The sequence below is a fragment of the Mycosarcoma maydis genome, chromosome 10, assembly GCF_000328475.2.
Source record: "Mycosarcoma maydis chromosome 10, whole genome shotgun sequence".
Taxonomy (NCBI): Eukaryota; Fungi; Basidiomycota; class Ustilaginomycetes; order Ustilaginales; genus Mycosarcoma; species Mycosarcoma maydis.
Genome location: NC_026487.1, coordinates 56,868 through 70,279, shown reverse-complemented (window position 1 = coordinate 70,279; position 13,412 = coordinate 56,868). Strand labels below are relative to the sequence as shown.

The 13,412-nt window shown below is 54.8% G+C and overlaps 6 protein-coding genes across 6 annotated transcripts; 3 read left to right on the top strand and 3 right to left on the bottom strand.

The window, feature by feature from the left end:
• Positions 1-685: 685 nt before the first annotated feature.
• Positions 686-2,086, bottom strand: UMAG_03661 (uncharacterized protein; the record flags this gene model as incomplete). The annotated part of the gene is made up of 1 exon (XM_011391845.1): positions 686-2,086. The coding sequence occupies one exon, from the start codon at positions 2,084-2,086 to the stop codon at positions 686-688; it is 1,401 nt and encodes a 466-aa protein (XP_011390147.1).
• A 907-nt stretch (positions 2,087-2,993) lies between these two features.
• On the bottom strand, positions 2,994-4,217 carry UMAG_10474 (uncharacterized protein; the record flags this gene model as incomplete). Its single annotated transcript, XM_011391996.1, has 1 exon — positions 2,994-4,217. One exon carries the CDS (start codon positions 4,215-4,217, stop codon positions 2,994-2,996), a length of 1,224 nt encoding a protein of 407 aa, XP_011390298.1.
• Positions 4,218-7,203: 2,986 nt separating this feature from the next.
• UMAG_10473 (uncharacterized protein) lies at positions 7,204-7,965 on the top strand (the record flags this gene model as incomplete). The annotated part of the gene is made up of 1 exon (XM_011391995.1): positions 7,204-7,965. The coding sequence occupies one exon, from the start codon at positions 7,204-7,206 to the stop codon at positions 7,963-7,965; it is 762 nt and encodes a 253-aa protein (XP_011390297.1).
• A 143-nt stretch (positions 7,966-8,108) lies between these two features.
• Positions 8,109-8,747, top strand: UMAG_03659 (uncharacterized protein; the record flags this gene model as incomplete). The annotated part of the gene is made up of 1 exon (XM_011391844.1): positions 8,109-8,747. The coding sequence occupies one exon, from the start codon at positions 8,109-8,111 to the stop codon at positions 8,745-8,747; it is 639 nt and encodes a 212-aa protein (XP_011390146.1).
• Positions 8,748-10,264: 1,517 nt separating this feature from the next.
• On the top strand, positions 10,265-12,061 carry UMAG_03658 (uncharacterized protein; the record flags this gene model as incomplete). Its single annotated transcript, XM_011391843.1, has 1 exon — positions 10,265-12,061. One exon carries the CDS (start codon positions 10,265-10,267, stop codon positions 12,059-12,061), a length of 1,797 nt encoding a protein of 598 aa, XP_011390145.1.
• Positions 12,062-12,247: 186 nt separating this feature from the next.
• UMAG_03657 (uncharacterized protein) lies at positions 12,248-13,327 on the bottom strand (the record flags this gene model as incomplete). Its single annotated transcript, XM_011391842.1, has 1 exon — positions 12,248-13,327. The coding sequence occupies one exon, from the start codon at positions 13,325-13,327 to the stop codon at positions 12,248-12,250; it is 1,080 nt and encodes a 359-aa protein (XP_011390144.1).
• Between the last annotated feature and the right edge of the window lie 85 nt (positions 13,328-13,412).

Here is a 13,412-nt window from a genome sequence, read left to right as displayed (position 1 = left end):
GATTACAATAATTTAAGTTAGTTCACGGTTAGGTTGCCAAGTCACTAGTCATGCAGCGTCAATCAAATCGCACAGTCATGTGAGTCGTGAGTCAGAAGTGCACTTGGACGCCGAGCCTCACCCCGTTTTCCTCTCAGGTTTTAATTCTTAACAACTATTTTTCTAATGATAAGTTGGGATTGATTATATGTGATATTGGGGGAGAGGAGGATGCTCCCATTTCAAGATCAAACGGTTCCACCAGAGTGGACAGCTGAGTTCTCTATCGAATGACCATCAGTTCGGATGAGAGCCGACTCGGCAGCAACACTGTATTCGGCAGCGTGAAGTGTAGCGAAGAGGTGTGCCGATCGAGGTGAAAAGGCGGAGATGCCGATGCGAAAAGAAAGGAGCAGAAAAGAGAAAAAAAAAACCCCCTCCCAGCATGTGTTGTTGGTCTCGCTTGTGGCAAAGTTACCACGAGTCGCTGCCACTAGAAAGCGGCTAAAAAGCTACGATACAGTCTTGCGGACTTTGTGAACGAATATTGCACACACTCACGACTCTGACTTGTAGCTCTGTGAGCATTCACGATTCAGCGTTTTGGCTCTCGCTGTTGAGTCGAATGCAGATGCTCATCCTTTGGGCAGTTGGTAACGACGAGAATCGTGAATGAGATGGAAGCATGTTCGGATGTGCTCTGATTCTACAGCACGGTGCGCAGCCAGTGGAACAGTTTGGCGCGGATGTTTGGCTCCTCTTCCGCGCGTATCGCTGTAGCTGAATCGACAACAGTTGCTGCCGCTGACGACGATGACGACTGAGGAAACCATGGAGGCGGTAGCGCCAGATCATCGTACCTTCTCCCTTGCAAACCCTGGATCAATGCTTGCACCTCCCTTTCCACCGCTCCATCGTCAAATCGTGCTTCGACCAGCTTCGCATCTAACACGACGCCTTCCTTGGAATGGATCTCGACTGAGAACGGACCCCAACCGCGGCTCTGCGAAGAATCCAGCTCTGAAGCGTCGTACATCGATACGCGATGCGTGAATTCAGGCGTCTGTCCAAACACCCAATCCCAACTCTGCAGTTCGTCAAAGTTTTCCTTCAACTTCCACCTGCCTTGGTTGAGTTGCGGCGCGTCCAGACACGATTCGTCCACTTGTACCGCAGCAGCGGTCGAGCAGCCGTCCGGATACGTGCGGTGGAATTCGGCAACCACCGCTTGTACAAACATCTCGTGGCTGAGCATGGCAGTTCGATCTGGAAACGCATCTGTCAAGTTGGCCACGGGCGCAGGTACCGACGCCACGCCTTTGGTGACGAGCAATTCACCGCGGTCGTTGCGCAGCGAGCTACCGAGACTGCGCAAGCTAGCAGAGAGAAGCATGGTTCCATGGTGGTATGCGCGCTTGTTGACCAACTTGTATGCGCTCCCTGATACTTTGCGCTCTTCAAACCCGAGCTGGTCCGCTTGCGCTTGCGTCTTGGTCGTCGAGTTTCGATCAAAGCCGCGCTTGACTCGGATGCAAATGTCGTTCCTGCCGTTGACGTAGGCTCCCACATCACTTCGAGCTAGATCGGTGCGCGAAAGATGCAGTCCTACGGGTGCAGCGTTGAGCGCGCGAGCTACGAGCTCGGCGTGCGTTCGCCGGTCAAAGTCATCGCGTGGAATGTGGAACGAGTAGTTGGTGTTTCCCAGGTCGTGATAGACGGTGCCTCCGCCAGAGCGACGTCGCACCATGGGGAGTCCGATGGATCGCATAGCCGTGGCATTGAGCTCCTTCCATGGGTTCTGATTACGTCCCACTACGACGCAGGGAGAGTTGCGATAGAGAAAGCAGATAGGTATCGAGGGGTCGACGCTGCGAAACAGGTGGTCTTCGAATGCCAAGTTGAACCACGGATTCGTTGATAGAGAGACGTACGCTTGCGGACTCCTTGTTTCGGATACCAGTACTGTGGATGCTGCTGTTTTTGATGATGAATGGAAGCCTGACTGTAGATGTGGTCTTGTTTCGCGCAAAGCAGTAACCTGTATTCTTGCTGCGAGGTGACGCGAAACAGCGCCGGATCTCGTAGCTATGCGTCTCGAGAGCAACATGATATGCAAAGACTTTTGGTGTGACCGAGAACAGCGAACGATGACTGGCCAAATCGGTCTTTGTGCTTCTCGACCAACGTGCAATGCAAGGCCGCGGTGGAGTCGGGGTGAGGAGGGCTCAGTGTTTTTGAGGCTGTGCGAGAGCACTGTTCTTGTGCACAACGATGCTGCACCTCGTCTATTGCGCACACATGGTAGGGACGAATGGGAAACCCGCAGGCCGATAAGCCGTTGGTCGAGAGGGTGGGTATGTATGTGAGTGCAAGAGAACTACTCGAAGCCACTTGGGATGTGGAGAAGGGTAAGAAGAAAGGCCAAAAAAAGGGAAAGCAACGGCGAGTCTCAAATCTCACATTTTGAATTCACGAATCACACTCACTCACGACCCTCGTGCCTGTGACTTGTCCAGCACAGCAACAGCAAAGCGTCAAGGTTACGCTCTACCTATCACACGCGCTTGTGCTCGTCATCAAGAGCAATCTTAAATCGCCCTTTCAGCGGCTTTGCAGTGCAGATCTCACAATGTGCAATCGAGTCGACCGGACGAGCCGTTGTGGCGCAGATCACACTTTACACTCACGCCCAAGAGAATGCGAACAAGGTATGCAGGCGTTTCAGCCCGGATAACGAGAAGCCCGACGAGGCACGAATCGAAACTGTCAACGAGTGTATGTGGGCGAAACTGACGAAATGAGGGTAACAAATGGAAAAGAGGAGCATGCGTGGTCGAGATTCACGAGCCCTAGTAGAGAGCATGATCCTGCAGGAGCACAAGGCGAAAAGTGAAAAAGAATTCACAATGGTGCTTGGTCATCGTCTTTGTGGTTTGACGTGACGCGACACCAAGAGGGCTATAGACAAGGTAGACCATGGATATGTGGTGTGTAACGCGGTCATGGGCAGATGATTAGAGCATCATGGCGCCAGCGATCATAGCGATCAGCGCAATCGCGGCGGAAGCGGAAACGGAAGCGCTGTTGGCCAGCTTGGATGCGCCGCTGCTCGCCGCAGCAGAAGAGCCCGAGCCTGACGAGCCGGAAGAACCTGAAGAGCCGGAAGAACCTGACGAGCCAGACGAGCCCGAGGAGCCCGAGGAACCCGAGGAACCCGAGCTGGATCCGGAGCCGGAAGAGCTCGACTTGGTGCTGGTGACCTTTGCAGCTGACGAAGACGAGGTGGAGGAGGGCACAGCGGAAGTGGAAGGGACGATCGACTTGATGCCGTTAGCGATGGTCGAGGTGGTCTGGCAGTTGGAGGTGGCAGGTGTCGAGTAGGCAGCCTGAGGAGTTGTCTGGTCAGCAGCCCCGTTGGTGTACGAGTAGACGGTGCCATCGACGGTGTAGTCGCCGGTGAAGAACTGGACAAACGTCGAAGTCTGACCGTTGCCGTCCGGGTAGAGACCAGGAGGGTAGGCAGAGTCGCCGTCGCACGTCTCGAATACGTTGTCGGCATAGTTGCCCGGCATGACAAAATTACAACCCATGACATCGAGCGTGTGCTGGCACTCGAGCGCAGTGGGCGCCTGCTCGCTTCCGGCGATGCAGACACGGAAGCAGATCTGGTTGGCCGAAGCGTAGTTCATCCACTCCTCGTAAAAAACGTCTTGACCCGAGACGTTGGAGGTGACATTGCCACCGACGGGGTTGCCCATGTTGGTGGCACCGTGCGGATCGAGCTCTCCCCCCTCGTCGCCGGCCATGAAGCCGATGCTGGTGAAATCACCGACGGCCATCAGCTGCACGTAGAGTGGCGTCTTGACAAAGTGAGCACCGGTAACGGTACCGTCGGGGATGACGCGTGCGTTGTTACGAGGCTTGGTGCAGTAGGCGACTGTGATCTCCTCGACATCGGCAAGCGGCTGACCAGTTCCGGGAGGAGCAAAAGTGCACCAGTCGTCGATGGAATTGATGGAAGCAAGACGCGAGACCGAGGTCTGGTTGATGGGCGTGTTGAGCTGAGGTGTCGAGGGATTGGTGGGTCCGTTCCTGTTGGTTGACTTGACACCAGGGTAGTCGGGGTTGGCAGTACCGTAGGTGAATGCGGGGACCGAGGATGAAGCTTGCGCCGATACCGCTGCAGCGGCAAGGACGGTGGCGCCCATAACGGACGAAACAGCCTTGGAGAAGAACATGCTGAACAGAGATGTTCGGGTGTTGGCGAAAAAGAGAAGAGGGTGGAATGATGCTGGCGTAGACGATGGTGGAGAGAAGCAAGACAAGGGGAAACAAGAGGATCGATCAAAAGCTTTGGAGACAAGACAGTAATTGTAGGTCCAAGGTAGGCCAGGATGGTTACAGAAGGGGACAGCGTGAATCCAGGGAGGGACGAGGAAAGGAGGCGGCGGTAGAGGCGTGTGGGCGGCGGCGGCTGTTGATGTGCCGGCGGCAACAAGTTTCAGCGATAAAAGCAGTGTCGGGTACAAACCAGAACGAGGGGCAGCGTACGTCGCAGGGATAAAATCACTGACATCTTGCGCTACACAGTACCGACCACGGTTGAGGTCAGCGCAAGGCTAGGGTCATGCGAGCGGGCCAGCACTGGAAGACGGCACCGTAGATGCACGCACACAGACGCACGGAAAGGCAAGGCAGAAGGAAGAACAACACCGAACATGGAACAGCATCTGTATCATCATCTTTACCCTAACTTACAGGGGATCTGGCTAGACCAGCGAATGGCAGGCAAGAGAGCCAAGAGTAGCTTACTTTGATCTGACTGAGACAGTGTCGGATAGCGATGTGTGTTCAAGTGCAGCGGCAGCCAGCAGAGACTGGCGAGCTGTCAAGCTGGTGAGCTGCCAGTCGTTGTGGACATACAGTATGCAAGTGACACGGCGGTCGAAGCGGCAACGGTGGCAGTCGGCTCGGTTTGAGTCTAGGCGGGCATACACGATATAGTCACGAATCACAATATTTCACGATCGAGCTCAAGCTGCCAACCAGCGCACCGCACGGCATGGCGTGGTAAGGTACGGCATGGTCTCGGCGGTGTTTTGGAATGTCGTATCGCAGCAAAGCAAAGCACCACAGCACAGCACAGCACAGCACAGCACAGCACAGCACAGCAGAACAACTGCCAAAGCTCATCACCATTCTGGTTTGTTGATCATCGGAAACCCGAGGGTGACTGCAGCCAATCCAAAAACAATCACGAATCACGAATACAAATTCACGTTTCGATTCGCCAGACACAAAACACGAACCGCCTCGCACAACGCACCACGCACCACGCACCACGCACCACGCACCACGCACGCACCGTGCACCAACATCGAATAGCCGACCGGCGGCAAGCCACGGCAGCCCACGTCAGCTTCTAAGCACGCGGTCCATTGCACTCAGCTGCCACGCTGGCTGCCGTCCAGAGTTCGATCCTTGAGGCTTGATGCATAGTCGAGATTGTTCACGACGATCCTCGCATTCCACTTTACTCGCTGGGTTTGTCAACGTTAATTCGCCGACAGTGAGTGCTTGAACGCGTTGGCTGCCTGGACGAGCTTCTGTCTGTCAACTGGTTTTGGGTGCATGCTAAGCTGGTCTGGTTCCCACTCTTGCATTCCGAGTGGACAGTCGCGGCGCAATAGGAGTCCAGAGTCATGCGTCTACGTTGGATTGACTGGTTCGACGTTCAGGGTGCAGACGGCAGCGGGCTACCAGCAAAGAACAAAGACAGTCTGGCTTGCCCATCATCAACACGCAATGCACCGCACTGCTAGACCGAGTGCACCTCGAGTCGAACTAAAAACGTGCATGCGATTCGAGCCTGTCAGTCAGCTTTGCGGTCCATCGAGATGACTACCATTGTTGCAGCTACAAGATTGTGAGTGCGAGCGCTGTTTTATGCGCTGCATCGACCATTTGTCGCAAGCTGCACCAAAGCATTGCGCCGCTTCTTTGCAGAACAATCGCACCGAACAGATCGGTAACTGCTTGCTTGCTTGCTTTGCTTGTGCCTATCCTGTGGGTGATGCTTGTCGGCACGTCTGCTCCAACACTGTTAGTCCGTTCACGATTAGTGACCGACGGTGCATGTCGCACCTTGGTTCAAGGCATAACACTACTTTCCTACATGCAGTCGTCCAAGCCATCAGCATGCCTGTAGCTCCTGGTCAGTGTCTCACTGCCAAATTAGCTGCCTACCTGCAATCCTGCCGGTGGTACAGCCCCCACAAGTAGCGCTACCGCCAATCTCGGTCTCGGTAACATAGAGCAAGGCGTGGTACCTACTCTGCATGCTCCACGCTTCCCGCCTGAAGGATCGCCGTTGCAGCCTCAGTTGGAAGCTCGATTGTCTTACTCGATGCAGCCGCCGGCTCGTGCACATCTCGGTTCAACGACAAGAAGGGACAACCTGCACTAGAAATGTGTACATCTATCAGCAGTCACCGTGTACGATTCTCCCTAGTCGATCATAGACGCTGTCCGACGAATGCTGATTATCTGCACGTCACACGCGTGAGCTCAAGGGCACGAGATGACTTCAGAAGGTCGACTGGTTTGAGAGAGCGATGGAGGAGCAGAGACTAGAACTGCAGAAAAGGAAGGGTAAAGGCACGAGGCACAAGCGTGGAGATGTGAGAGTTTGTGCAGAAGAGATTGTCAACCTCCCGATTTTTACAGATTGGACAAGAATATCGGTGATGTAGTAGTTAATCTGACTCAGCCTGATTCATCACATCAACATGCCAGCCTATTCACGATTCCTGTGGTTTTTTTTTTGTGGGGTTTGGCAGACAACTCAGCAGTCACAAGTGCTATCATTTTAAGGGAAACAGCAGTGACGACATTCACAGATTTGACTCGTCTAGAGCCTTGTTTATTTTGCCCCGTTTTGGCGCTGCTCTGCTCGCTTCTTGGGTCTGACGTGGAGGCGGCGCTCAACGCTTTCAGCTGCCTGTCCTCTTCCTCATTGCGTGGTTTCAGTCGTTGGCCACTTGAGGTCGAACACGGCCATTGAACAAAGAGTCAAGCGGCACAGATCCTCCGCCCGCCGCGTCTTGTCCCGCAACCTCCACCTACGTCCATCACCGCGACCATAGAGGGAGCTTTGACGCCAAGCAGGTACCGTTTCCCTTGTCTAACCACGCGCAACGTACGCTCTTCGGAACAAGTGCGAGTATGGACGCGCCTCTTCCCGACTACTATCGAACGCTGGGTGTGAGTGCGACTGCTTCTGCTGCCGAGATCAAGGAAGCGTACAAGCGGCGCTCGCTCAAGACGCATCCGGATCGTTTCCCCAACGCCACGCCGGCAGAGCGACAACGCTACACGCAGAAGTTTCAGACGCTCGCAGACGCCTACTACGTTCTCTCGGAAACGGATCGACGTCGAGAGTACGACCAGCTGCGCAACTCGCGCCCGAGCACCGACTCTTTCTATTCCAACGCATCGTACGACGAGGACGACGAAGCCGCATCCGAGTTTAGCGAAAAGGAGCAAAGCTACTCGGCCAACTTTTTCCAGAGCTTCTTCCCTGGCGCGTTCAAGCAGGACGAGCAGCAAAACGACGACAACAACGACAGTAACCGCACCGACACCAACGAGGATCGTCGTCGCAGAGCTGGTAGCCATCAACCACAGGCGGACGGTGTGTTTGCCAACGTCTTTGAAGAGCTGCTTCGACCCGAGGTGCACCGCGTTGCCCCGTTCTGGAAGTGGGTGGGTGGCGCATCTGGTACAGCGCTTGGCTTCATTGTAGGCAACATTCCTGGTGCACTTGCGGGCGCTTTCGCCGGAAGTCAGCTCGGAAGGATTCGAGACGCCAAAGGAAAGAGCGTAGCCGAGGTGTTTATGTCATTGGGAGCTGCGCAGAGAGCCGAGGTGTTGACAAACTTGCTTCAGCGTGTGCTCAACCAGCAAACGCGACCCGTGCCGCAATGAGCGAGACAAAGGCAGGCTCCGAGGACCAACGCAAGGCGTCGGAGACGAAGCGTCCATCGGACCAACGCATCAAGCGAGGAAGAGAGGAGCATCAAGCTGAACGGCGACACGCCAACGCCGAGAATCAGCGTTTTACGGATCACATGCTGCCAGGATACAAGAAGCGGCGGTTACCGGAAGCAGCACAGAAATTGGTGGACAAGGCGGTGATGGACGATGGATTGGCACGTGCGCCTGCTGGTGACGCGAGGTGGGCCATGCTGTATGACGATGTGCAGCGACTGGTGCAGGAAGAGCGTTTGACGACAGATATCACACCAACATTGGACAAGGAAACGACAAGAGAAGGTGACGACGGCGATGGAGAGGGTGAACTGCGAGACGATCACTTGTGGGCCAATGGATCGCCCTGCCGTGAACGTATGATCGCTTTGACGGACGTTTCACCGACTCTTGATGCGAGCCCCAGTTCACACGGACAGGCGCACCAGCGATGCCTTCTGCCCAACCACGCCATCTCAGAAGCGGTGCACGCATACATTTCGGATGCGTTCACACACCAACGCGGCGACTTTGTCAAGAGTATCACGAGCGAGAGCTGGGACCCGGCGGCGCTGGCAGCGATGAGTATGGTAGTGGAAGAGATGGCCAAGTCGCAAGCGAGATTCAACGCGCAAAGGACCATGTTTGCCAAGTCGCCACGCAATCAGGCGCTAGCAGCGAAGAGGGAAGCGCACAGGCAGCGCGACGAGCACAAAGAACGGATGATCGATGAAGAATGACGGGTGTACGGTGCGCTTTTGGCCATGGTTGTACACACTCGATTAGAAGCGAAAATCATTTATGAATATGGAGAGCGTTGCAAGTCGGAGTCACGAGTGTCAGTCACAGTTACGACGCAAGTGTGTGAGGGTTGGGGGGGCTTTGAATTTTTGTGTGCAATTTGTGGCACTGATTTTGTGTCAGTTATTCAACGACTTGGGGTTAGGCAAGTCATGAGTGGTGTCAGGTGAGTCGGTAGAGCCAGGTGCTTTGCTCGGTGGTGCTCGGTGGTGGCTGTGTAATGAGATGATAATCGCGCACTTATAGCAGCACAGCTCCAGCGCATGCAATGGCCTCGGATGTGAGATGTGTATGTGCTCGCACAAGGCTCTTGCCGAAACAGGTATGCCAGCGTGGAAAAGTGTCGGTCGTATTGGATTTTGATTATCCATTCCGACGCAAGATTCAAGTAACTTGTCAAGAATCGTGAGTCGAGGCTGTTGGTTGACGCGATGAAGCAAGAGCAGACGGAACGAAACCACGTTTTGGAGAAGGCCAAATTCACAACTGTTTCAAAAGGTGCGGCTGACTTTCGAAATTGGCCGAGCGAGGTGCATTCGCGATTCACACACGATTTACGATTTACGATTTACGATTATTTACGATTTCGCGTGCGCTTTTGTCTGCGCTGTCAAGTTGACCGCGCGCCGTCGGTGTTCCTGCACAATTCAAAGTCACAATTCACAAGTCACAATGCCCGATTCACGATTGGTGTGATTTAAGCGAGAGAACAGCCTTTCTATCGCCAACCAAGTTAACTTATCACGAATGTTGCGCGCGCGTCGGTGTTGCTCTTCCTGCCCGCATCAGTGGCGTCGCTCGTCGAAAACGTGCCATATTTCTCAACTCCGGACACTCTCGCTTAATCACGAATACGCTATGACCGCGTTGTGACCAATTCGTGAGCCCGAACGAGGCATTGTGGTCGCTAAGTTACAGTACAGTATGTACTTTTCAAGACGACAGAAAATAATATCAAATCGTATTTCTCTCTCTCTCTCTCTCTCTATGCCTTCCCGTGTCAGTGGTCGGACAAGCCAGGGTCCGAGACCCCAAATTTCATCAAATCACGAATCACGAAGCACGAAGCACGAATCACATGTCCAGTTGTGAGCTGTGAGCTGTGAGCTGTGAGTTGTGAGTTATGAGTTATAAGTGGATCCATGTGCGAGCTTACGCTCGTGTGTTTGACTGCATGAGTCGCTCGGTTATCTTTTGCATTTGGGCTGTGCTGTCAAATAACGGTTTGATCGGAAGATTTTGCTGTCCGACTCACGGCTGATTCATGATCAACTGTCCAGAATCACGAATGATAAGGGCTCGTTCATTGTTCATTGTTCATTGTTCATGCTTCAATGCTCGCGGGGTGTGTTTGCGCATATGTGAATGCTTTCCTCTTTGACCACCATCTACATCCAACTGCTGCCATCGTCGTAGTCGTACGTAGCCAAGCCCTACAAGCGCACCCAAAACGAAAATGGTGTCATCACAGGCGCGATACGTCGCCATCCCCACCATCGAATCCAACGCCGGCGTTGGCTCGCCATCCTCCTCTTCCTCTTCCAGACACACTTCCGCTTCTTCTTCGCTCTCCTCTTCTCCACGTCAAAACTCAGATGCAACGTTATACCCATACCCGGCAGGCCATGATCAGCCATACGAGCTCTCGGAAAAATCAGCATGGCATTCGCGCGTCACCTCGAATCCGACCTACCCTCCACACCACTTGGGGGCGGTCAAGAGCAATCAATCCTTGACAGAAGGCGTCGTGCACCTGTGGCGCAAGTGTAAGACGACCGTACTGATAGCTATCTGCTTCCTGCTCGCGCTTATGCTGTTTTGGCAGTCCGATCATCGCGATCCTGCGATAGGCGCTTCTTCTTCTTCTTCTAACTCCTCCTCCTCCTCCTCGTCGTCGTTGCCCATCACCACCACTGCACTGCCTACATTGCACATGGCCCAACCGAGCAAATCTTACCGGCTGGAAGACGACATGGTGCTCATCACCAAAGTGGGTTCAGCCACGGCTCACAAGCGGCTGCTCATCCATCTCGCCGAACAGCCGCTGTCAAATCTGTACACGCCCAACCATATCTACGTCTCGGACTTTGCGCTCACTCTGGGCAACATTACATTCTACGATGCGCTCGCTAACGTCTCCACCACAATCGCGCAGTTGGACGAGTTCAAGTCGCTGCGTGCAGAACTCACGGCGCTCATGCAGAGCAACCAGGACCTGGACGACATGTCGCAGAAGGACGGTGGGTGGAAGCTGGACAAGTACAAATTTCTGCCTGCAATCGCCGAGGCGTATCGTCGGTTCCCTGCGAAAAAGTGGTACGTGATGGTGGAGGCGGATACGTTTCTGTTCTGGAATCAGCTGGTCAAGTGGTTGTCGACGTTGGACGAAAACAAGCAGTTGATGATTGGACATCCTAGCTTTTGCGATTACGATGGGCAGAGCACCATGTTTACCCACGGCGGCTCGGGGATCGTTCTCAGTAAAGCGATAGTGGAAGCGTCGTTCGGCCAAGATAGCGATTTCGAGCATACACATGATGAGCTGATCCAGAAATCCGCTTTTGGCGACGCGCTGCTTTCCAAGAGCATCTACGACTCGCCTTTGGTCACGCTCAACGAGCTCAGCCCGGAAGGAGGCGAAAAATTCAACAGCGATCCACCGCGCGTGCTCAAGTTTACACGCGACAATTGGTGTACGCCGATCATGTCGTTTCACCACATCACCCCGGCGGATGCTGCACACCTGTACGACTTTGAACGACGCATCGAGGCTCGGCTGGATTCCAAAGACCTGGTTCGATGGGCGGATGTCTGGGACGAGTTCATCCCGAACTTCCTCAAGGATGCCATGGATCAAGTGGGACGCTTTGATGCTGACTCGCACCTCGCCGATCACAGTGCCGAGCCAGGCGAGGTGGGCGTCGTCGGTTGGCAGGCCATCGAGCATTGGGACAGTGAAACGACCGATCTGACCACGCTCGATGCGCTCGAGTGCCAAAAATGGTGTCGAGCCCACACGAATTGTCTCCTATGGCAGTGGAGGCGCGTCAAAAGTCAAGACGCATCGGACCAGGTCGAGTCGGGCAAGTGTCGATTCACCACAGACTTCCTGCGCATCGGCTTGACAAAACCCAACAACGACGACGGCCTCACGAGCGGCTGGATGGGGACACGCATCGATGCATGGAGAAGAGATCACGAGTGCAGCGGTCGAACCGGGCTCAATTCGTACAATCTAGACGACCTCGACTAATCGCAAGCAAGAGCAAGAGCTGCCAGTTTCGCGCGCATCGAGCAGACCATGTTGCCAAGTTGTCTTTGTAGATTGTACTTCTTTGCTAATGTTATCTCGCAAAGCTAGGCATGAGCATGATCGATCGCCATCGCAATCGCAATCAACGTAAATGTTGGATTCGAGTGTTGGAAGAGCAGAGACAGGTTACGCGCGCCGGCTTCTGGTTTCGACCATGTGGAGGAAGTCGGCTTTGGCGCTCCAGTGGATTGTGGTGGTCTTGAGGCGCGCCAGGTTGGAGATGGCGGAGGCGACGTGATCTGGCCAGGCGGTAGGATGGGATGGCAAGACGGCAGATTTGAGGAGCACGGATCGGAGTGGACTGCAGAGGAAGACGAGGCGGGCGGCGTGGCGGACGATCGAGTTGTGCGGTGTGCGCGTGGTGTAGATGGACGAGATCGAGGTGCGCGTAGGCGGCGAGTACTTGAGTGTGACGAGATGCGTGGTGCGTATAGTGGCGGGGGCGCAGGTGGGGAGCACGCTCATGCTGAGCAGCGCTCGGTTGTTGCAGGTTGTGCCTTCGGGAAACATGACCAGTGCACACGATGCGTGCGAGATGGCGCGATCGATGCTGGCATACACGCGCGTTGCAGCGTCCAGTTGCGCGCGGCTCGGCGCAAGCCCACCGACAAACCAAATCGCTTGGCTTAGCCCCAAGATCGCATAGCCTGTCACGACGATGTCCGCCGCACTCGGCGTGCGAGTGTCCATGTTCGTGTGGGCCGACATGGCGTTTTTCTTGGGCGTCCTTCGAGGCACGCTTTGCGCGTGCGCATTTGGCGGCGTCGTCTGCGGTGTTCTGGCATCGTCGATCACGGGTACCAGAAACTTGACGCCAGGATACAGATACGCTACGATCAACAAGTCGATCCATGAGCTGTGGTTGGCCAGCACGAGATCTCGCTTTTGCGGCTGCACGCGCTGGCGCTTGCACCGATCCGGATCGCGCTTGTTGTCACCCGGATCGAGCGGCAACCGTACGAACCCCAACGCGAAGAGCACAAGTCGCAGACCAACCGCTGAGCCACACACGTAGATCAGCCATCCGACCAGCGCCAGTAGCGAGCGCACCAGTCCGAGCAGTATCCAGATGGGTGTCAGCATCCACGTCGTCAGCCGTGCGCTCGCCAAGCCCGAGTTCATCGACGTACTCGACGAACACACGGGCGTGAGAAACACCTGAATCCCCGTGCCAGGATCGCGGAACCGAGAATACTTTTCTGCCATCGTATCCCAACCGCTCTCGAATCGTCAGGTGCAACCGATACCTAGTTACCCTTGCACTCGAAAATCGTCCCAAGATCGTCCATCG